The sequence below is a fragment of the Hemibagrus wyckioides genome, linkage group LG29 (assembly GCF_019097595.1).
Source record: "Hemibagrus wyckioides isolate EC202008001 linkage group LG29, SWU_Hwy_1.0, whole genome shotgun sequence".
Classification (NCBI taxonomy): Eukaryota; Metazoa; Chordata; class Actinopteri; order Siluriformes; family Bagridae; genus Hemibagrus; species Hemibagrus wyckioides.
Window position 1 is genome coordinate 12774191 of NC_080738.1, and position 25470 is coordinate 12799660.

Genomic DNA, 25470 nt, shown 5'->3' on the forward strand with positions numbered 1-25470 from the left:
TCTTTTTCTTTTTTTTTTTTATCAGTTTCAGCCTGTTTCCTTTATAGAGCGCTATGTCACTTTGATTGGGGAGGAACAAATTCCAGGGAACAAATTGATTTTCTTCATGGCTGCTTTTCACAGCCACTGTGCTGATGCTACCTCATTCATTCACACTAAAATCATAAGAGGGTACGAATAAAAAAAAAAAAACAATATCAACCCTCACTAGCATACAAAAAAATTGAACGGTGGAAATTATTTTACTGAAGCCTTTAGAGAGAGAGAAAAAAAAAAGGAGGATGCTTTTTCACATCACTGATATGTTCCACTTTAAGAATTTTTTTCCCCTCTGTGCTGTTGTTAACAGTAATTCTCTCTGCATTTCACTTACTGCTGTTTATTATTGATGTGATCGTTAGTGCTGTTGAATTGCACTAGCGATAGCATTAAAGACAATATAAAACGAAAAGAAATGCTATACAAAGGAAGAAATGGTGGCAATTATGGAGCATTTGTGTGTGAGAGAGTGTGTGTGTGTGGTTCTGAGCAGCTGTAAGCATAATCCGTCGAGTCCTCAGACCGAACCGGCCGCAAAAAAAAAAAGAAAAAGTGCAGCACTCGTTCACAACTTTAATCTCCTTCCTTCATTCTCCATCATCCCTCGCTCTCACAGGCTCCAAGAAACATCTGCAAGCCTGCAGAGCTTTTTTTTTTCCTTCTACCTGTATAACGAGTGCAAGCGGCGGAGCCGAATGGCCGTGCGTTTGTGTCTATGTGGGTTCTGATTTAAATCGTGTGGAAAAAGAGAGCTTATACTAGCATAAACGCCGGCTGCATGAGTAAGCGACCTGCAGGGAAAACTGATAAAGCCGGTATTTATACAGCCGCCTCAGGCGCCCACTTCCACCACGGCACGCTCTGAAGCGCACGGCACGCAGAATGTCGACTGAACAGGAAATAGTGCAGAGGGAGAAGGGCCAAAGTTTCACTGAGTGTCTGGAAGTTTTTTTTTTTGTTTTTTTCCCTCTGTGGGAAAATAAAGCGGTTAGCATAAACAGCTTGCGAGCTTATAGATTTATTAAAATTCAAGTTACGGTGCAGAATTGTAGTAATGCTTTGACTTCTTTGCAACCTTACATGGAACTTGTTCAACATTGGTCATGAGTAGGCATTGCTTAAGTTTTCTACTAGTTTCTTTGACAAGTGTGATACTAGATGCAATAGGGATTCTATCTACGTAAAAAAATGGATGATACCAAAAATATATACACCGATCAGACATAATATTCTGATGTGAATAACACTGATGATCTCCTCATCATGGCACCTGTTAGTGGGTGGGATATATTAGGCAGAAAGTGAACATTTTGTCCTCAAAGTTGATGTGTTAGAAGCAGGAAAAATGGGCAAGCCTAAGGATTAGAGCGAGTTTGACAAGGGCCAGAATTGTGGTGGCTAGACGACTGGATCAGAGCATCTCCAAAACTGCAGCTCTTGTGGGGTGTCCCCGGTCTGCAGTGGTCAGTATCTATCAAAAGTGGTCCAAGGAAGGAACAGTGGTGAAGCGGAGACAGGGTCATGGCTGGCCATGGTTTATTGATGCATGTGGGGAGTGAAGGCTGGCCCGTGTGATCCGATCCAACAGACGAGCTACTGCTGCTCAGATTGCTGAAGAAGTTAATGCTGGTTCTGATAGAAAGGTGTCAGAATACACAGTGCATGATGGGTCAGGGCTGTTTTGGTAGCAACAGGGGGACCAACACAATATTAGCCGGGTGGTCATAATGTTATGCCTGATCAGTGTATATAATGATTCAATTGCAATATAATTAGAAATAAAATTAGCTTTACAAACGAAAGGAAAAACTATATAGAAAATATTTCAGTAATCTATATGAATATGTATCAATGACAGAAGCTCCTAATTTGGCAATTGGCCACAAAATCTTCTCAAACTGCTGCTCATGCTACATTATATGGCAGTTGAACACACATGGAGGTCAGCACGGTCAACCCTCTTCCAGATACACGAGCTCTCAGGCATTATAATTGGTTACTGTCGCTCGGATTGAATTCAAGAGAGCGAATATTTATTTCTAAAACTGGCCAATTTGCTCTCATAGACTCTCTTGGACTGAATTTGCACTCCATTGATCTCTAGAAATCTGTGTATAGGGAAGACCCTCAGGTGCTTTCTTACCTGGATGTGTCGCACCGTGAATACGACAGGATCTGACAGGTAGACTTTATTGCTGTCTTTGTTGATAGCAGCCGTTATGATGGGCGAGTTGACGATGACGGTGTAGTTGGTGCTGAGAGCCTCGCTGCTGAACTTCATGCTGGCGTTTTCCGTGGACAGGTACGTTCCCAGGTGCTTATAAAGCACAAACGCCATGCGGATCTCGCCTTATATTAGAGGAAGAGAGAGAGAAAGAGAGAGGTTACTCGAGTTAACATTCATCTTCACACCACAGTTCAGTGCGAGAAGTTCTACCTGGAGAATTTTGCATCACACTTGCATGGTGAAAGCTTAAGGGTGTTTTTAGATTTGCATGGTTTAGTCTGTTTGAATGAATCTCTATGCCTTCTCAGAGTGCACTTGTGCACTCGTGTATGGACGAAAGCAATCGGTCGGGGGATCGTCAGAGGCGGTTTTCGGTCTTCTCGGAATCAACCCAATTACAGAAATTGACGAAGTTGTACTCAGGTGATTTTTTGGGGATCTTTATGTGCAAAGGATAATGCATAGAATAAAAAGTTTAGCGAGAGAGTTATTGCACCCTACTGCCATTGAGACTGTTTATTTTTTTTTTTTTGTTTGTTTGTTGTGTTTTTTGCCTAGCAAGACTCCATTCATTTACATGCTAATTAGCTTGATCCCTACAAGGTTTCCTTTATAATTAGCTTTGTTACTTTCGTAAGTGAAAAGTGGCAACAGGTCAGCGACATCCGACAGTGTTCTATATTGGTACCTTAATGAATGAGAATTTTTTATTATTTTGACTCCTTCACTCAATCCTTAAAACCCCTGGCAACACGGTTTCAAATGAGGCGTCAGACTACATAGACAGATCGGTTTTAGGGGCATGTAGGGGTGACAGCGGCTTCCATACAGTCATGCCTAGTGAGTATTTTCTACATATTTTTATTATTAAAATCTGCAAAGATGAAAGATTTCATGTGTGACTTTAATGTGTTTTCATCCCTGCGACATTTAAATATCATTTAATTCATTTAAATATCTAATCAATCCAAAAAGTAGGATTTTTTTACACTGATTGAACTCCCAGATCTGAAAGTGTCCTGAATCTTTAGCACTAATTAAGAATTATCTAGAAGAACGATCTATACAAAAGGCACACAAATGACTTGTGATCATTTTTCATTGTTAGGCGCTGTGATCTTTAGCTGGAGTATTGATTAATACAGTGAGGCTGATTAATAATTACAACCCCAGATGTGAGCCCTTGTGCACTTATTATACACTATTTATTTATTTATTTATTTATTTTCCCGCATTAAAAAATAAAAAAATAAAAAAAATCTGAATGAATTCGGGTCCTGCTCGGTGCTGGAGCTCGTATTCATGCGAAGTTTGACTAAAATGGGGTAATGAATACGTATCACCCTTATAGCTTTGTTCCTCACAGCTGCACACACCTTGTGAGACAAAGGTTTCGAGAGAGAGAGAGAGAGAGACCAATAGTCTAGCAACTAGAGAGCCGATTTGATTTAACCTCATTGAAATGTCATTGTTGCTTTATTGCCGGCTTTGATAAAAGCTACATTTCAGTTTCCTAACCTCCTACTCCTCTTTTTCGTTACGTGGCCCCCCCTCTCCTTCTCCTGCTGCAATACTGAAATGAAAGAGCAAACCGAAACACCCCCTCACCCCCACCCCCTAAAAAAAAAGAGCCTTGCACCAGCTTCACCGACTCACGAGAAAAGAAAAAGCAATTTGTGTGATTCCTGTCGATGACTGTGAGTAACCAGCCCCTGGGTTGGAATATTAAGAACGGAGGAAAGAGAGAAACGAGCTTTGATGATGCATGGCTCACGGCCACTTGCTTACTCATAAAACTGCATAAAAACGGCATGAGATGCGCGACTGTGTCTCATTTGCATGGAAGCGCAAGTAATAAAGCCTCCAGAAAAAAAATAAATAAAGTCTCCTTGATGGACAAATCAGAATATAATACGCTGATTAGACTCGGGCGAAAGGCAAAACGCTTCCCTACCTAGTGTAACGCGCTCCATAGGACTACGGGATTAGTATTTTTATATCATGTGTAGTGCTTTAAAACACATGGGAGTGGCTAGCTTTTCTTTTTTATATATATACAGATTCATTCCCTAACTGGAGGGATGTGACACACAAAGCCAAGATCAGCTTTTCCTGCACACACACACACACACACACACACCGAGTCACATGGGGAATCTTCCCTAAACCTGATGCAAGCAAACTGTCATATCCGGTCTGAACACTAATGACTCATAGCCATTTATGTTGAATTTTAGAGCTTATATTGTGCATGCACATTCTATTATAATGAATAACATTCCCACCTGTAACGAAAAAAAAAAAAGAGACCCATTTAGTCTAGAATGCAATTTAGGTGCCAAATTAAAAGTATTCCGCTTTTCAATGCCACTATTTCCTACCCTTATTATATAAGTCATTATGCAAATGCTTATGTAAGCAGGCTGGCTCATTGGGACATTCCTTATTGTGAAAATTAGGATGGCTATAAAAAGAAAACTCTGAAAGCTTGCAAAAAAAAAAACCTCAAGAGTCATGGCATCTTAAGCAGCCTGAGCCAACCAAACTATAAATTCTATCCACTTAGCATGACTCCATTTACATGTTAATTAGCTAGCCGATCCCTACAAGGTCTCATTTATAATTAGTGTTGTTAAGATACAAAAGTGAAACTGTCTCGATGGGTCAGGGATGTCCGACAGAGTTTGATATCGGGTCTCACATAATGTTTTATTTATTTATTTATTTATTTATTTTTTATCCGCCCTCAATTTTTAAATCTCATGAGCATTTTACAAATCATAGACTCAACCGTCATTGACTGCTTGTGACATAAAAAGAGTGTGTAAGACCAAAGGCATTATTGTTACACAAGTCTTTACATAGCGTGACGGTGCATTTTGGCTATATTTCGAACCGTATAGCACTCACAAGTTTTGTGTATATTCCCATTTGTGTCTATTGCATTTTTATGTACTATAAGGCTTGGCAAGATTAGATTAGATATGTCAGTTATAAAATGGAGAGATTTTATTATATGATTTTATTTATTATATTATATATTATATTACGTATATATTTTTATTTTATTATATGTGTAAATATTACGCAACACGCTAGGTAGAATTCCCTGCCATTGCTATACATAAACTACACAAAAATTGTTTAGCTAGCTGACGTATAGTATCTGTGGTTTGGTACTTTGGGGAAAAAAAAAAACTCTTATTTTGAAAATTTCAATTAGAAACTATAACTACATGTAAGAAAATATGTTGATAAGGGGTTTTAATGATACTCACTCAGCTGTAGGTGACTTACCGTTCCTGCCATGTTGTTTAAGGGTGTTAGCAGACAGGTGGATGGAGTTGCTTTGGTCTCCAGTCTGAGGAAACTTCAGATCTGGGAGGTTGCCATCTGTGCTCATCCGAGCCACCTCCAGCTCTGCGGGAAATAAATAAAAACACACAACTGAACAGGAATAGCTCTGGCCATTAACAAAACAGTGTCAAAATACATCAGGGTCATGATTATAGGCTTGCTGAAATGCCGGGTTGCGTTGCATCAGTTTACTCTCTGGAAATGTAATAATCAACAGATAATAAGTTTTACAACATGTTCGTCGACGTGTGAGAGAAAAAAAAAAAAAGCCTTGCGTATTTCATCAAGACATTTTATTGTAATGGATGGAATTGTTGCAAGCAAAATCTGCCATTCAAATAAACTATAGATGGATATTTTTTATGCTAGTGCGATAAACCATACGATGTACCAAATCCTGGGCAAGCACAGCACACAATACCTAAGCTTTCAGTATAAATAAATACATCGCTAATGCTGCAGCTTTCAGTGCTTGGCTGATTTCTGCCACTTTATTCATAGGCTTTTATTTTGTATTCCCTGATATGACAATGAAGTAGAATCAGCATGAGGAAAAGTGAAGCCACTGATTCACAGGAGTACTTTTCATTCTGGAAAAAAACCCCAAAAAAAACCTTAAAGCGCCATGAGTCGCTGAGCGCGCGGCGTTGTCAAAGATGCTGAAAATAACATGCTAATCTCAGCAAATCTGCCTGCTATTTTACGAGACAGGACATGCACACAAAAACAGCACAGGATCAAAAAGCCATGTGTCTTCAAGGATAGGAAGACGGTGCTCCAAATCCTTTTTTTTTTTGGACTAACTGAAGTGCTTGAACCAATGAGGAATTGTCATTTCATTTCATTGTCCTTTGCTGCAGAAATATAGCATTATTGCTGAAATGCTGCAAACTCTAAGCAGCACTTTATCATACTGTAGCTCCGTTTTCAATCAGGAACTAGGGGAATAAAAAAAGGGGCATCTATGGGCTACTGGAGTTTGGTTGAGACGGGCAGTGGAGGATCACTTAATGAGATCAGAAAGCAGGAGCAGGACATGTCACGGTGGAGTGAATGTTGGCTGACTTTGCTATAGACTCCAATTTAAATCAGCATGGCATTGGAGCTCACTTTCATATGGACTATCACAGTGTTCCCATTTTTTTTTTTTTTTTTGATCAATACTAGACTAGAGCTCTCTTTAACAATGGACGCCATTTTGGATTGGGATTGCACTGGGTATTACTTTATCATGGAGCTTGCACTGGAATATCATCTATAGCGCTGAGACTGTATTATCGGGGTTTCATTTTAGTATAAGACTAAGACTGACTTTGCTGTAGACTTTACTTATTATTATTTTGCAACTGGGACTCTAGTTTGGATCAGCATGACATTGGAGCTGACTTTGATATAGTCTCCACTTTGGATCAGCACAGCATTTTACTTCTGATTATTTCACTGCTGCTGTTGAGCCCATTTTTTGATCCATACAAGACTGGGGCTCACTTTGACAATGGACTCCATTTTGGATTGGGATTGCACTTTATTATGGACTTTTGCACTGGAATACCATCTATAGCTCACTCCACTATAGACTCCTATTGGATAGCAATGATTGGGGTTCCATTTTATTATACGGACAATTTGGAGTAGTATAGCACGGAGACTTACTTTGCTGTAGACTCTACATTTTTATGTTTAGCATGGCAGGCACTGGGACTACATTTTGGATCAAAATGACTTTGGTATTCTTCTGGATCAGAATACTAATACTGGGCTAATTTGGATCGAAATATATATCTATAGCTCATCTATAGCTCACTATGCTATAGCCTCCTATTTAGAGCTTCATTTTATGAGAATATGGACATACACACTGATCAGGCATAACATTATGAGCACTGAGAGGTGACGTGAATAACACTGATAGTGTGTTAGCGTAAGGATTTGAGCGAGTCTGACAAGGACCAAATTGTGATGGCTAGACCACTGGATCAGAGCATCTCCAAAACTGCAGCTCTTGTGGGGTGTTCCCGGTCTGCAGTGGTCAGTATCTATCAAAAGTGGTCCAAGGAAAGAACAGTAGTGAACCGGCGACAGGGTCATGGGCGGCCAAGGCTCACTGACGCACATGGGAGGTGAAGGCTGGCCCGTGTGATCCGATCCAACAGACGAACTACTAATTGCTAAAAAAAATTAATGCTGGTTCTGATAGAAAGGTGTCAGAATACACAGTGCATGACGGGTAGCGAAATATTAGACAGGTAGTCATAATGTTATGCCTGATCGGTGTAAATTAATATACTGTAGTATTAGGGTTGACATTACAATAGATGCCAGGTTTGATTACTGTGGAATTTAGTTCTGAACTCCATGGGGCTTACTTCGTCACTCTCCACTTTAATATAAACTTTATTTCGGATTAGAACAGCATAAGGGCTTTCTTTTCCTGCAATTTGGATTAGCATAGCTGTGAACCTACTGTAATATAAATTGGAGTAATCTAGTATCAGAGCCTCTTCATTATAGAGCCCGGTTTTGATTGGCAGAACCGGTTTTTGCTATATACTTCAAATTAAGCCTACTTTACTTAAGAGGACGTGAGCATGAATGATTCGCTGTATAGTGGAGTCCACTACAAAGTGAGAGAAAGTGTTAAGCCAGTACTGTACATAATTATCAACCTGAGTCTCCATGCCATTCAGATGTGTCCACTTTACGAACTCCATGGACACTTTAGAGTATATAGCATTGAAACAAACTTTATTGGAGACTGCATTTTTTATTAGAATGGTGTTGCTACAGACGCCACAGATGCTTGGGGCTCACTTTGTAATTCCATCAAGAGTAGATTCCAATCTGGAGCAGCAAAGTTAGGACCTCTAAGGAAGTTCTGGGTTTGTATAGCCATAGAGCTCACTTTATGATGGAAGGATTGGATTTACCATCAAGTCTGGCTTTGCTATAGTCTTGGATCATCACGATTTTACTACATTATGGAGTAGTATAGCACCGGGACTCAGTTTGCTATGGACTCCACTTTTCATGATCATGGCAATGGGACTCATTTTGTCTCACTTTAGTATGCACTTGATTTTTTAACATAACACCGAGAGTGTCTTTTCCATGGGCATGCTACAGATCAGCACAGCATCGAGTCTCACTTTACTACGCTCTTGATTTTTAACATTGCATTGTGGGTCTCTTTTCCAAAGGCCCATTATGGATCAACACAGCAGTGGGGCTGACTTTGCAACAGATTCCAGCACTTTAATATGAACTCTGGATCATCACAATACTGGGGCTCGTTTTATTATGGACTGCTTTATAGCGTCAGTGTTTTCTCTTCTGTGGGTCCCATTTTGGAACAGTGAGCACTTTTGCTATGGACTCCATTTTGGATCAGCATGGCTTGATGAGAATATCACAATGAGCGCATTGCTTTGCTGTTATCTCTGTTTTCCGAATCCGGTGTGCAGTGTGCCTGGTGGATGACACAGGGGACAAGTAGGCCAAACAAACCTTATAACACGGGAAACTAAGTGTATCAAACAGGAGCTGGAGGTGTGCTAAACGTGTCAAACCTGCCTGATTAATCTCAGCGCTGCATGAAGGGCATAAAACCAGCACCATAAAGGAGCTTGTTGGGAGTGACTCCTGCTCCCACACACTCCTTTCTCTCTCTCTCTCTCTCATGCCGCCCTGAATCCCTTAATATCAAGATAAATTGGGTGCCAGACACAATAAATTCCATTTTATTAATTCCCAAAATGCTCGCTTCTCCAGCATGGCAAGAGAGACCTACATTTCAGAGTTGCCATGGCAGCCGGTTCTAACTTAATCCTTGTTTTTTTTTTTGGAGGACGGAGATGCACTGTATCAGCAAATCCATTCTCACACAACACACATACACAACACTTCTTAACCTCGCCACGCTACATGTAATCTCCCGCCTCAGAGAAATACACAGTGTAGCGTGTGCATGCATAAAGAAAGAGCATCCTGATCCTCCCAGTGCTGACTTCCACTATATTAAACAGATGTGGGGTTTTACCGAAAACATGTGGGTGTCCTCGAAATGTCTTCCCCCGCATCTCGGCGTAAAGGATGGAGAATATCTACTCGGGGTATGCAAATAATTCCGCGGTGTGTACACGACTAAATCCTGCTGATTATCTTGCTGATACACAGGCGGACATATTGCCATGCAGGTCACTTTGAGATCTGATGACTTAAGCATACACATAACATTCACCTTTAAACTCGTACATCGAGCAGACGCACAGGCGGCGCCGAATCCCTGCATGCTTTCATAATGAAATGAATTAGAGGGAGAGAGAGAGAGAGACAGAGAGAGAGAGAGAGAGAGATGCTTCAGACATGATATCTGTGCCTATCAGAAGAGTCTTAGCTTCTGGGACTGGGCCAAGCTAGCCAATAAAATGCTCATTCAGAATACATAGTAAAAGAATTGAAGATCAATGTGGCCCGAAGCCCAAAAACCCCTGGGGTGAGATTATCCAACGCCTGATAAAGAGTTCAGTAATCAGACTGCAGCTGATGTCCCGGAGAGAAATGTCGGCTGCTTTAACATTGTGAGTCTCACTTTAATTTTTAATAAAGTTTTCGAATGAACAAGAAAAAAAAGTCTCTTGTATATATTCGATAACACTAAACCCAACTGAAAGTGGATCAATAATTCTGATAACTTTTATTAAATAAATAAAATTACTAGTAAAAATTCCGCTAACCTTTATTAAATAAATACATTTTTAGTAAAATAAGAAATTCTGATAACCTTTATGAAATAAATAAATGATTATTTAAAAAAAAATCTGCTAACCTTTATTAAATAAATAAATTATTATTAAAAAAAAAGAAATTCTGCTAACCTTTATTAAATAAATAAATTAGTAGTAAAACAAGAAATGCGGCTAAACTTTATTAAATAAATAAAAACACTAGTAAAAAAATCTGATAACGTTTATTAAATAAATAAAAATACTAGTAAAAAGATCTGATAACGTTTATTAAATAAATAAAATTACTAGTAAAAAAATCTGATAACGTTTATTAAATAAATAAAAATACTAGTAAAAAACAATTGATAATATTTATTAAATAAATAAAAATACTAGTAAAAAAATCTGATAACGTTTATTAAATAAATAAAAATACAAGTAGAAAATATCTGATGACGTTTATTAAATAAATAAAAATACTAGTAAAAAAAATCTGATGACATTTATTAAATAAATAAAAATACTAGTAAAAAAAATCTGATAATGTTTATTAAATAAATAAAAATACTAGTAAAAAAATCTGATAACGTTTATTAAATAAATAAAATTACTAGTAAAAAAATCTGATAACGTTTATTAAATAAATAAAAATACTAGTAAAAAAAAATGATAATATTTATTAAATAAATAAAAATACTAGTAAAAAAAATCTGATAACATTTATTAAATAAATAAAAATACAAGTAAAAAAAATCTGATGACGTTTATTAAATAAATAAAAATACTAGTAAAAAAATCTGATGACATTTATTAAATAAATAAAAATACTAGTAAAAAAAATCTGATAATGTTTATTAAATAAATAAAAATGCTAGTAAAAAAAATCTGATAACGTTTATTAAATAAATAAAAATACTAGTAAAAAAAATCTAATAACCTTTATGTAATCAACAAGTACTAGTTAAAAAAAGTTTAGTATTTCAGGTAATATTTTCACTAACACTAACTCTCACTGTCTTGCTGGGAAAAAAAAAACTTTCCTTAAAGGATTTCCCATTTATGAGTTTTTTATCTATACAATAAGAATGTGAGAGAATAATTAGATCGATGTTTGACAGAGTATCCAAACAACCACTGTTGAGCACAAGAAGTGGAATCCAATAAACAGTTTAAATCAGGATGTGGACAACTCTGTTGAATTTCTCTCTCTGTGGTTCCCTGGAGAAATCGCCATCAAGGGAATCAGTAAAACCTTATGAGCCGGCTGATGCTGGGAAAGTGATGAGGCTCGGTTCTTTTAGCACTTTTAGAGAAATTACATATGAAAGTGAGGGAAAAATGGTTACATTACCATAAAAATACACTGACTAACAACGAGCAACTAACAACTCGCTTTAATATTCAGAATCTGCTTAAAACGGTAGGAACCATTTACAGTATGATAAAGTTACTACTCAATATCACGGTCTTTATGACTATCAGTGTGTTAAATATTTATTTAGGCAAACTGAATATTTAAACTAGACTTGTTAAGACCATTGCTATCTGCATTAAAAATAATATACTGCAGAAAAAAGTTTGCTTTTTAGGCTAAAAGGGAAAAATAAAGTAAATAAATTAAATAAAATTTCTTTACCCTTTATATCTAGCTATACTTTTCATTTAGACAGCAGCAAATCTAAGAAGAATTTTCTGTTACATGTTTCAGATTGTCTTGTCAAAGAACGCACCCATATTTTATTTAAAATTTCCTCAAATCCAGGAATTTCTGTAAATAAATTGTCCAACTAAATAAACTTTTGCACACAGAATTATTTCATGCCATAATTTCAAAGCATGAAGCCACAAGATAATGCTTTGGCTCAAGGGTTTGTATCTCTCATGCTGGAGCGTACGACTAGCAAGGACTTACGGATGTTGTTGGTGTTCTCCTGGACGACGTCGGTCTTGAGCAGATTGTCGGCCAGCACGAAGGCACCCTGCTCCACCGTGTCCAGCAGCATGGTTGCGGCTCGCAGCTGCTCCCCTGCTGACAGCGCTCTCCAGGCCGAGTGCGCCTGAGGCTGCAGCAGGTTATTCACCGTCTCCACCATCGCCTAGGGGAAGAACACAATGTTAGCGCTGGCATTACACTAATCCTAAACAAAACAGCCATATGCGACGCGCTCAGAGTTTTAGCGACGCCATTGAAGAAACGATGCCGCTAGCGTGTGTCAGGGGCTGTTAGCTTTGCTATTTCCATCCTGGCCTGAGGGAAGCAGGATTTGCTGTTACCCTGTCACTACACGCATCGGTGCTGATGGGTGACTTTCCTTTTAGTTCACAAGACAATGAAGTTATAATATGAACAAAATTTCCACACATGGTTCCAAATATAGTGTATAAACCCTAGTTTCTTAACTTGAGCCTGTTTTCTGTCTTGATCAGTTGTCTCGTAGTTGTCTTTTTGTGTACCTACTTTCCCGATTTGCCTACAATCTAAAACTTTTGTTTTGTTCAATATGTTCAATACATTTGAACATATGCTGTTCGAGAAACAAAAACACAGTGTACATGTCTGCTAGCTGAGCTTCAGGACCCAAGTAGAGCTAAAAACGCCTAGCTAGCTAATGATTTTGTCTATAATGGTAGCTTTCCTCTGCACTTAGAGCTGCAATAGTACACTTTTAAAACCCTGTTTTGTACAAATAACCTTGAACATGTAGAACATGATTTAAAAAATATGCTTTGTATCACATTTTTTCCCTCATTTTTTGCTCAAGATGTAGTACTTTGTGTGCACAAAATCTTTTTTTTTTTTGCATCACCAGGTCTCTATACTTGGCTGCTGAGCTGTAAAACATTTCTGAAGTAGTCTATAGGGAGACAACCAAAGGGGAAAAAAAACAACAAAAGAATAAAAATAAAGAGAGAAAGAAAAATAGAGGGGTTATGCTGCGGCCTGAAAACTGCTGGGACTGACTAAGCTGGGAGCTGACTAAGATGTTGGGGGTGGAGCTACTTGAAAAAAGGCGGGAATTATGCAAACGACAAATGCGTCGAAAAAATTAAACACTAATCTCAGAAATCATGTCAAGACTTTCTAAAGTGCTAGCATGTTTATATATAGCCAAACTAGCGTTATAGTTAGCCATAATTTCTTGTTTATTTAATTAATCTCCAGATTAAAGAGACTGTTTAGAATCTTTATGGTCATCCTGGATGGTCAGATAGAACCTTATAAAAAAATATGACTTTGGAGAACTTTTATTGTATTAATTTTATGCCAAAAGAAATAAAAATAAATTAAAAAAAAATAATAAATAAATAAATAAATAAATAAAATGCAATTAAATTCAATTAAAATTGAAAAAATAACATAAAAAAATAAATAAAAATAAATAATAAATAATTCCACAGTGACGTTTATGTAGGAAATGATTGAAATGCCCCAAAAATGCAAGACAACAAAAAACTTCAAATGTTTCCCTTTTTATTAGAGTTTGGAGAACTTTTTTTGTATTTATTTTGTACAAAAAAATAAATAAATAAATAAATAAATTTATAAATAAAACAACACCGCCAGGGAATAAAATATTCCACACTGATGACGTTTATGTAGAAAATCATTTATATGCCCAAAAAGCACAAGATGCCAGAAAGAAAATGTTTCTTTTTTTTTTTCCCCTTCACTTCCCCAGCTCCAAATCTAATTTGACTTTTAAAATCTCCATATTCAGATCAGGTAGTCCTGGCTGCACAGCGTAGGTTGTTGTTGGACACCGAAGTACCTGCCCTCAGCAGATTGATTCATTGCCTATTAATAATGTTTAACCTCTATTACTGAGGCCTGCTCACTTCGAACTCCCTCCAATGAGACGCCAGCCACAGTGCTGAGACTGAGAATCCAGGCCAATTAAAGATTTAAATTGCCAATGGCAAAACATGACAAGAATACTAATGGATTAAAAAAAAAAAAAAAAGTATTGAGGATATACTTGAAAATATAGGGAAGTTTTAGCTTGGATGACTGCTTTCAAGAATTTCCGTGTTCCAAAAAAACGATAAAGCTTTGAGAGATCTCTAAAAGGAAAGAAGATAACACGAGGAAAGAAAAGAATTTAGAGAACTGACAGCTCTCACTTGCATCTTTAAGTCAACTTTCTAATTTTTTTTACCCACTTCAAAGCCCACATGCTCAAGGCTAGAGTTTACGTTTGCTGGATTTTCAAAGCACGGAAAGCTACATTTGATCCTAAATGCGAGGCATCACACGTGTGAGAGCACATCATCAGACCCTTCAGAGGAAGAAAAGGCCAGATCTAATGCTGGGTGGTGCTGGAGCAGACAGTGAACCCGCGGGATATGCTGGCTTTTGATCAATGGGCTATGAAAGAGAATGAGTTTTTTTAAACAGCAGGGCTGAGAAATCTCATGGAGGAGAAAAAAAAAGAAAGAAAGAAAGAAACGACCGTCTGTCTGCCCATCTGTGTGTCTGTCTGTCTTTTCCTGCACACAATCAGAAAAATCATGAAATAACGTGTGAACCTTGCCTCATCAGAGCTGGAGGCAGATGGGAAAATGGCCACTTCTGATGAGGACCAGAGGGGGATTGTGGGGATTTGGATGGAGAGAGTGAAAGAGAAGGTAGGGAGGAGAGTTTAGCACTAAGTGCTTTGAAGAAAGCTTGATACAATCTATCTGACTTATACAGGGACAACAGACACCTCCCATCAACTCTTCTAAAAATAAAATAAAATAAAATAAAATAAAATAAAATAAAATAAAATAAAATAAAATAAAATATATTTTTTTAAATAATCATGAACAAACAAACAAACAAATAAATAAATAAATAAAAATCAGGATTTTTTTTTAAATCAGGAAAATATTGTTATTTATCATATTAACATGTTATTTAACATCTGGTTATTTAACATTTTTACTTAACTTTTATAAAAGTTTTCTACACCAGAAAAGTCTTCAAATGTTTGTGACTTCCAGTTTCAATAAATAAATAAATAAATAAATAAATAAATAAATAACGATAAAGTGAGGGTCGTTACAGCAAGCTGCTGCTATAACGTAAGCGATAACAGGAGCTTGTTTCCATCTAACACACTAAATGTAACTACACAGGGATTAAACGAATGTTCTCTAATAAATTAAACACTGTAATTGTTGACAAATAAAAATGACCCAAAACAAGATGAAAATAATCACCATCTTGGTGGTAACCTAAAGATTACTTATTATACATAGGGCCATTTTAAGAAAATCTGCTATACACAAGTGTCTTGATTCTTTTGTTTAGACTGGTATCGCCATCCTGGTTATCTCATTTCCCTTCATCCCCCCCCAAAAGCCTGTCTGGATGCTAAGCTCTTTCTCCTCGGCTGCTGTGGTTTAGGCCGGCCTGAGGAGGGTTGTGCAGCTAGAAGGGATTACACGTCTGATCCCTGCACGTCCCAGCACACACACAAGCAGATTACCACCTGACCCCAGATCAGCCCGGGCCAAGCCACTTCAGCGGGAAGGACTATTGCGCGTAGACTCGGGCCTGAACATGTCACGGGTTCAATAACAGCTGAAGACCGCAGCCATTATGCTCTTGCGTCAGGGCGCTCGAATCAAGGCTGCTTCTGAGGGACTGTCATCTGTCTGTGTGTCAGAAAAATATGGCATCTCTTTTTTTATTTTTATTTTATCAAAAAACACTGGGTGACACTTTACTTCATAGAGCTGCTGCATAAACCATTCAAGACAACTCACAGCAGCTTATATAACATTTACAAAGCCTTATTTCAACAAGTGTCAGCTGCCATAAAGACGGAGTTTAAAGAGCTGTATAGTGACAGAAGGCATCAAAAGCCAAATTCTGGTTATGACATGGTTATAATATGCTCATATGCATTCTTATAAAGAGGAATAAGCAAATATATTGTTACTGGGGTTTTTTCTTTGTTCTGATGTAACACAACCTTGTGACAGTAAACATATACCTCACTCAGGTGTGTTTATGTTGATGTAGCTGTCATAAAGGGTTTTTAAGTACTTGGGGTCACACAGGAGTCAGAGCTGGAGGTAGCAGAGCTGAAGATGTTGAGGTTCTCTTTGGGTGTGACGAGGTTGGACAGGATTAGGAACGAGTACATCAGAGGGTACTTCAGAATTAGGGTACATCAGAAGTTAGGGAGGCCACATTAAGATGGTTTGGACATGTTCAGAGGAGGGAGAGTGAGTATATTGGTAGGAGAATGTTGGACATGGAGCGGCCAGGCAGGAGGCAAAGAGGAAAGCCAAAGAGGAGGTATATGGATGTAATAAATGAGGATATGAAGCTAGTGGGTGCAAGTGTTGAGGATGCAGAAGATAGGGATAGGTCAAGAGAGATGATTCGCTGTGGCGACCCCTGAAGGGTAAAGCCGAAAGAAGAAGAAGCTGTCATAAAGGGTTTAAGTGAGCGTCGTGACGCTTTATAAACCCAACAAACAAGTACTAAAACATTGTTGATGCACAATAGGTAGTCTCACAAACTATTGACTGAATGTCTGATGCATATGGCACACAAAATTAGAAACATTCCAGGAGTTTTGATGTTGTCATCTGATTCTACAGGATGTCCAGGAAGTGTGTGTCACTTGTTTTTAACAGTTCTCCTAGAAACCAAACCATCGTGATGCTCTACTTCCCTCAAGGAAGCTGTTGTGTTTACAACTGTGACAATGAACGCTTATAAGGATCAGCTAAAAGTTAACAGTATGGACGCATTAATTTGCACTTTCTTAAATGAACAATCTACGGTTGCACGCTGGTCTGTTTTTGTACGAACAAAATGAACCGTGATTGGTTGCTTCACATGTCAGTCACATGCCCTCTTGGGCTGTTCCATGGCCAATAAAATCTGCTATGCAGTCCTAACCTTCTGCTGTAAATCTGAAAGCCTAGCTATGTGAAACTATACAAGAGTTAACCCTGGGTAACATATAATCCCTGGGAAACATGAACCAAAATAACCCAATATTCAGTTACTTCTGACTCTACCATCCAGTTTTTTTTTTTCCTGAACAGAGGTTTCTGATCATATCTGTCTCTTTTTTCACTCCATATGATGCCTTTTGTCACTATTTGACATCATTTTTTTTCCCTCAGACTCTGCAACTACACAGTATACAGAGTTTCTGTGACTGTAGAGTACAAAGCACATGATATGAGACACCTGATGTAAGATTTTGTTTGGATGTCTGTTGCTAAGCATCTAGCTAACTGTATGATGTGGAGCTAACACTGCAGTATGTCTTCAGAACAGGGTTTCATAACACTGGGTAAAAATCGGTGCTGCTAAATTACAAGTGTGAAAGGTTCCACTAGTCTGGGTTTAAAGCAGGGTTTAGAATGTCGGGGATAAGTACAGTGTGAAAATCTGTAATGTTCAGTTGAAAAGTAAGGAAAGTGGAACATTGGGTTGAGGTGAACTGTCTTACTGAAGAAATTCTGCACAATGTCAAAGGAAGAAAGGATTGTCCTCTATGGAAAAAAAAACTTGGAATCACACAGGATTCATTGCTCGCTGTTTGAACAGAGGTTTCCTCGAATCCTTCCTGGTCCACAAATTTTCCATTTTCAGTCCTTTCCTAAATAGATTCACGCTACACACCGACTCTGGATGCTCTGGTCAGGTCATTTATCAGTATTGACTCGGAATCAGGCTGATAGAGTTCAGCTAATGAGACTGTAATGAGTGCACTGTTCAAACCGCTCACATTTAACCTCCATCACAAATCCACCAACGGTTCGATGATGATTGTAATAATATACGAGTCAATCTGTGGCGAATTAGAACGATGCATTCGGAACTCTGTCTTCTGGAGGACTTGTTTAGATGATTTGCTTTGTTTCCCTTCATCCATGTTTATTCACTTCATCGATTTATATAACCCACATGTGGTCTTTTATATACACTATATTGCCAAAAGTTTTGGGATGTCTGCCTTTACATGCACATAAATTTAACATGGAGTTGGCCTGCCCTTTACAGCTATAACAGCTTCAAATCTTCTGAAAAGGCTTTCCACAAAGGTTTAGGAGTGTGTTTATTGGGACCATTCCTCTAGAAGCGCATTTGTGAGGTTAGGCACTGATGTTGGTCAAGAAGGCCTGGCTCGCAGTCTCCGCTCTAATTCATCCCAAAGGTGTTCAATCAGGTTGAGGTCAGGACTCTTTATCTAACCCTACCATGTCTTTATGGACCTTGCTTTGTGCACTGGTGTGCAGTCATGTTGGAACAGGAAGGGGTCATCCCCAAACTGTTCCCACAAAGTTGGGAGCATGAAATTGTCCAAAATATATTGGTATGAAGCTGAAGCATTAAGAGTTCCTTTCACTGGAACTAAGACGCCAAGACTAACCCTTGAAAAACAACACCTGAACTCAATGATTTGGGGGGGGGGGGGGGTGTCCCAAAACTTTTGGCAATATAGTGTACGTAGATCTCAAAAGAGAAGAGAACAGGATTATAATCTGGATCATTTTTAGTAAATAAGTGCAAAGTAGCTATTCCTGCTGTAACCAATGCCTCCAATGTGCTTTTTTTTTGTTCTTGTAATTACGTAAAACAAGTACAAACCTTTATTATATTCAAAGTCTGGCATGCAAATGAATCAAACGAGCTAAAAAAAAAAAAAAATCCTAAATGATCTGAGAAAGAGCTACATTTGCATTGCAAATGAGCCATTTCTCAATAATCTGGGATTTTTAGATATGATAGTGTATTAGTAATAGGAAGGAAGATTACTTTATGTGGAATTACTTTCCACATAAATGCACCCATTTGAATAGAGTGAGCTCGTACTTAGCAGAGACGGAGCAGGCAGAACGGCTGAGCGCTTTTTGTAATTGGTTTCTCACGCACGCTCTCGCCGTATGTCGAAGCGAATGTTCTGCCGCGTGACCTAAAAGCACATTTGTCTCCAGGGCAGCATCCCAATACAGTGCAGAGGAATGAGCTTTCACAGTGTGACGGACACCTCACAACCACGTGTTTTAGGCTTTGGGGGCTCAGGGTTGCACTTGAAGATTGTGTGTGTGTGTGTGTGTGTTGCACCTCAGTATTATTGTTATTGAGTGTTTGTAATAGTCAAATTTCCAGCTCTGAGGTTTAAAAGATTAAAGGGCAAATCAGAGAGACAGAAAGGAACAGCAAAGTAGAAGAGAAACTTTTAGAAGACTAAACACACACACACACACACACACATTTCCTACATTCATCTCAGACATGCCTGGATTCCTCATGTCTGTTTTTGCCCAAATTGATAATATAGTGTGTGTGTATGTATGTCCCAACAAGAAAATAAGACTATCCAACAGTTTTGATTAAAAGCTGAAAAAATTAAAGTAAATAAATAAATAAATAAATAAATTAAAAGGAATAAATAAATAAATAAATGAATAAATAAATAAATGTTTTTTTTATTAATGTGCTTATGTAGGATTATGTTTATGTACAGCATTCAGTAGCTTCATTACTAATTATTAATAAAGGATAAAAGGTCCTAATGATATGACAAGTGTGTTTGTGTCTTTCTGCGTGTGTGTGTGTGTGTGTTTGTGTGTATGATGATGTCTTAATATCCTTGTGGTGACCAAATGTTCCCTCAAAGCCCCTGCTGCATTAATAATTACGTCAACAGAAGGTCCTCACAATGATATAGTCTGACAAGTGTGTGTGTATGTGTGTGTGTTCATTCTGACCCCGCTGCTCCGCTTGCCCTCATACATACTGATATCACTCAGGCCTCATCAGACCAGGCATCTCTACTCTTCTGCATATGTGTGATCTGTGTGACATTCAGTCTCCTTGCATGGACATGACAAGAAGCGCTGACGCTTTCTCTTAATCCTTTACACATTCAGCTTTAGTCATTTTCTAACCTCACCTTCCTTTCATCCCTTTCTTCACAGCCCACAGTATTAACCCTAATAGTAAGTGTGGCATATAAGCTGGCAGTAATAACACGCTGACTGAATGTGTTAGTGTTTCTGAGTCTATGCCAATAATCATAAAGTTTATCTATTATACTATAACACAGCTACGCATGTAAAACTTTACACCCCCATTATATTCAAAGTGAACAGTCCTCGAAAAAGGGCACGTGAAACATCAACAGTGTGTGTGTGTGTGTCCATTACACAATGAGAAAGCTTTCAAGTTACAACTTTCAACTGATGCTAAAACCTCGGTCCAGAGCTAAAAGTGCATTAAAGACTTGTAACTTCATCATAACTAAGGTTGTGATGTTCTAAAGTTATCCAATTTTTAAAACAGCAAACGTTTGCATACCCTTAGTACAAGATAAAGAAGCCAAAAATGTCTTGACAAACATTTTCCTACTGAATTTTTTTTACTTCGGTTAAGGATTGTAGTCTTGTTGGAGGTGAAGGATGAATTCATTTTGAATTGATTTCAGTTGAGTTACATTTTTTTTGTCGATGATTTGCAAGATAAAGCAAAATTTTCACAATCCAAAACCATAAAGGAACAAACTTTTGCGTTTAGTTGACACGGTATATTTCAAGTAGGCTGCCTCATCTAAAAATTAACTAAACACCAGTGAATAATTAATTTTATCTGCAACAAGCTGCCATGTCCATGCACAAGATTTCACAATTAGAAACGTATATGGAGTATTTCAATCTGAAAATATTTTAACATCCATTTCACACATTTGAATTTCATATATTTAAGCTGTATATATAGAACGATCAGGTATAACATTATGAGCAGTGAGAGGTGAAGTGAATAACACTGATTATCTCCTCATCATGGCACCTGTTAGTGGGTGGGATATATTAGGCAGCAAGTGAACATTTTGCAACTTTGAGAACTTTGTCCTCAAGTGTTAGAAGCAGGAAAAATGGACAAGCGTAAGGATTTGAGCGAGTTTGACAAGGGACAAATTGTGATGGTTAGACCACTGGATCAGAGCATCTCCAAAACTGCAGCTGTTCTGGGGTCTGCAGTGGTCAGTATCTATCAAAAGTGGTCCAAGGAAGGAACAGTGGTGAACCGACGACAAGGTCACGGGCGGTCAAGGAACATTGATGGACGTGGGGAGTGAAGGCTGGCCCGTGTGATCCGATCCAACAGACGAGCTACTGTTGCTCAGATTGATGCAAAGTTAATGCTGGTTCTGATAGAAAGGTGTCAGAATACACAGTGCATGATGGGTCAGGGCAGCAAAAGGGGGACCAACACAATATTAGGCAGGTGGCTAATGTACAAATGTACATAATTTGACTAATGTAGACCAAAAATGTATAAATAAACTACATGGTTGCATTAATATACAGTCACAACTCAAGGATGGATATATTTTCTTGAATATTACAGAAATATCACGAGAAAAAAAATTATTTGGTTTGGATATATGAAGAGCGTGTGGTTATGTGATACACGACTGAATAGAAAAATATTTTAAAAAATTATATATATATATATATATATATATATATATATATAGCTGCTTAATTAACTGGAGTAACATGGATATTATATCAATGGCATATCAATAATAAAATCTGCAAGGCCATAATAGCTTTTTTAAACTGTAATGTATTCATTCAAGCTGAAGCCATTTTTACAATTACGCTTCTCTCTGCCAGTTTACCACCTGTGCCAAATGTCACGAAAATACAATGAATGTATAAAGTAGCGTTTTTATACTGGAAGTTTTATGCCTGTGAAATCCTCCTACACTATCTGCTTTATAATAGGGTTTTAGCTGAATGCTACTCTTAGACCGTGACCTATTTGCGCTTTGTGTGAGGATATGTTTTCCAACCGAACGTCTACCATATACTGTAAACATAAACATGAGCGCGGTCTATCTTAAGCTTGTTTTGTCTCATTCTCTCTCCGTTTTGTCCTCTTGACATCAAAACCGTCTGATTTGAGTTCTCCATCCTCTCATACGCCGGTGTTCAGGTGTGAACAAGTCTACGTTGCTGGAATTGACAGGAGAAAACGCAGGTGCGTTGTGAAGTGTTTTCTTGGCGGGTTCGGATTTGCAGGCGAGATCCTCTTGCGTGTGGTGAAGAGCGGAGAAAACGTTCCCATTCCCCTAATCAATTACCGTCCCGGCGCTCTCACCCTGCTGCAATCAATGCCTCTGTTTGCACACCCACCAGCTGCTGCTCCATCATCTCTCTCTCTCTTTCTCTCTCTCTCTCTCTCTCTCTATTTCTCTGTACTTCCCTCAGTCTTATTTATTAGCACGCTCAAACTGGTCACGCACTAGTCAGGTGAACAAAGTTACCCATGTGCTGTCTTTAACGCAAATCATTCATACATGCGCAATTAACTGTCCCTGATTATCCATGTGGAATGAATCATCACTGTATTGTGCGGAAAGCTAAGTGATGTGTTTATATACTGTGTCAGAGCACCTACAATCTTATAAAGAACCTACCTAGTGCTTCATATAGAACCTTTTTAAGGTTTCAAGCAAAAGAAGCCTACAGGATTTTTTGTAGCTTGTTAAAATGGTTCTATATAATTATGATAATAATAATAATGATAATAATATGGGTTAATAATAACTTGTATGGGTTCATTCATTCGTACTTTGTTCTTGATAATTCATCAATACACCACTTATATTATGAGATCTTAAGAAACCTGTAGCCTATTGCAGGAGACTCGGGGCACAAGGCAAGGTACACATGCTCACACTATGGACAATTCAGCCAATTCCAATCAGCCTACAATGCATGTCTTTAGCCTGGGGAGGAAACTGAAGTGCCCAGAATACACCCCTGAGGCAGGGGAAGAACATGCAAACTCGACAGAGGTGGGGATTGAAGTCTGAAGGTGTGAGGCAAACTTGATGATTTCCATACTAACCAACAAATGCACCGTACCCCCTCCCACCCCTAACAGTAATAATATCCATGCATAAAAAATACATAATATAGTAAATACCAATGTTATTTTACAATGCAACCAAGCAAAGACAACTACAAAATATAGCAGAATAATGTAAATATATGCATAAAGATTCTTTGATTCTTCGACATAAAGGATCCTTCGGTGCAGTAAACACAAAGAAACTTTTGTAGAAACTTTTTTGTAATGATATTTGAATTACTGCAAATAGTGATGCAAAGATTCGGATACTGTAATCTTGTACTTGCTCTCATTCCAGCGTCTGCTACCACGTGATACTGTGACAAAAGCCAAGTTCACGCTAATGAACAGACGACTCGGAATGACAGCAATCTGGCCATATTTCACGATTAACAATGGCAATAAAAGCAAAGCAGACTGCAAAATGTGTTCTGTGCAAATACCAAGAGGAGAAGCTACAGCATTTTCCTACAATGAAAGCAATATGAATAAACAGAGAGCTAGTCTGTAGCCATGTGTGAGAGTCACTTCACTTCTGCAAGCACTGATACACTTTCCATTGCTCAGTAGGGTTGGAATAATTCCTGGAATCTTGAGTTAATATTTTTTTAATAATTGTAGTCACTGATGCTACTCAGGACATTCAGTTCAGCCTTCCTGTATCACTGTTAAACATACAGTGTAACCACCATGGAGTTCTTTGCTAACACTGAGAAGCTAAATAAAATCTTCCTTGATGCACTTGATAGTTTAATACTAAGCAGTAGGGATGTAATTAGGGGATTAAAAATGTATATTTTTAAAAGGTGTGAATCATATCAAGGAAATCACCAGAGCTCTCAATCTGGGTGACCCATAAGCTCCATAGTCCCCTGCTACTCAGTAGGCGAAAAGTAGTATATTCAAACAATATGAACACCAGGATGCTTCCACCATACTTTGTTTCCAAAGTATGGAAACAATGGACACTACTCAATCCCATTAGGCAACAGAACTGGAGTGGAAGAGCTGTAGAAGTCCTATAGGTTATTAAATGTTGCTCCTTGTAGTAAACAAAAAAAGATCTGACGTTAATTTGACATAATAGGTCACATGACAATGCCAACATGGCAGATGTAACGTACGTATTGTATACACACTACATACATATACTGTACTCCTTCAACGGCCGATGAATTGAATGCTGTAGGTACTATCGGAATACGCAATTCTGTACATATAGACAGTGCGCTGGTCACACGATCGCATTCTTTTGTGGAGAACCGGAAAGATCAATTGCACTCATCAAGTCTGATAACCCGATAGCTCTGGATTGCAACCACACAACCACCTTATAATGGAAAAAACACAACAGAGGCTATGGAAAGCGGTCATTTTTGCCATCTTTGGAGCTCTATTTCTGCTGTGATTCAATTAATCAAATCTCTTGGTCAGACAAATGACAATATTTACTATCTGTTCAAGGCAATTTTTGATATATTTAGCTTTTAGCCAGTATCGCAAATCAAATCAAATTAAATCGTGGCCAGAGTGTATCGTTACACCCTTTCTGAGTTGGTAACTTATTTCGCTATCTGTATCAATATTATTATCAACAAGGACCAAAAAATACACTTTATCAGCCTGAAAAAAGGTATCAATACATCCCTAATTATCAGCTGAAGCCTTATCAAAGCAATTGCACACATTAAAACAAACTGTTATTATCAATACAACCTACTTCTATGACGTGTATCTCACTCTGCTGTGCATGTGCTATCTGCAGTGGCTGTGAAATATAGATGTTGTTGCAGTGCATCAATAATTCATTGGTCAGTGCTGCCTGCGCTGTTCACATCCTCAGACATCTTTCTTCACATCATGTATTTATGGACAGCACCTCACACTCCATGCGCCGAGCTCTGCTTCACTGCGAAGACTGTCTTCATGTAAGACGATCTGTATTTTTTTTTTTTTTGCGGAGCTTGTCATTACCACGTTGCTGACAATAGTCAGCTGTTTGAAATCCAGACCATATGGGCTTTTTGTTTTTACTAAAGGCTAGCAAGCTGACGCAACTGATTGACGTGTGAAAGCTCTCGATACGGCTAAAGATACGAAGAATTATGGACTGCTTTGTTTGGAATGCCGCAATCGATTGAAGCTCTAGGCCTGGTGAGATCTCTGCATCCTCCTTTACAACCCAAAGCACCCTTTCTGGTAGTTGAAGGAATACACCAATAGCAAATACTTTTAACAAG

At 38.1% G+C, this 25470-nt stretch overlaps 1 protein-coding gene across 10 annotated transcripts in view; it reads right to left on the reverse strand.

The window, feature by feature from the left end:
- Window positions 1–25470, reverse strand: part of LOC131349118 (adhesion G protein-coupled receptor L3-like) — a 296639-nt gene that overhangs the window by 54268 nt on the left and 216901 nt on the right. For all 10 annotated transcript variants that reach the window (XM_058384515.1, XM_058384522.1, XM_058384514.1 and 7 more), the window contains 3 exons: window positions 12260–12443; window positions 5564–5686; window positions 2183–2388 (listed from right to left, as the gene is read on the reverse strand). In XM_058384515.1, the coding sequence (XP_058240498.1) occupies window positions 2183–2388; window positions 5564–5686; window positions 12260–12443 (513 nt within the window). The remainder of the gene's footprint in view (window positions 1–2182; window positions 2389–5563; window positions 5687–12259; window positions 12444–25470) is intronic.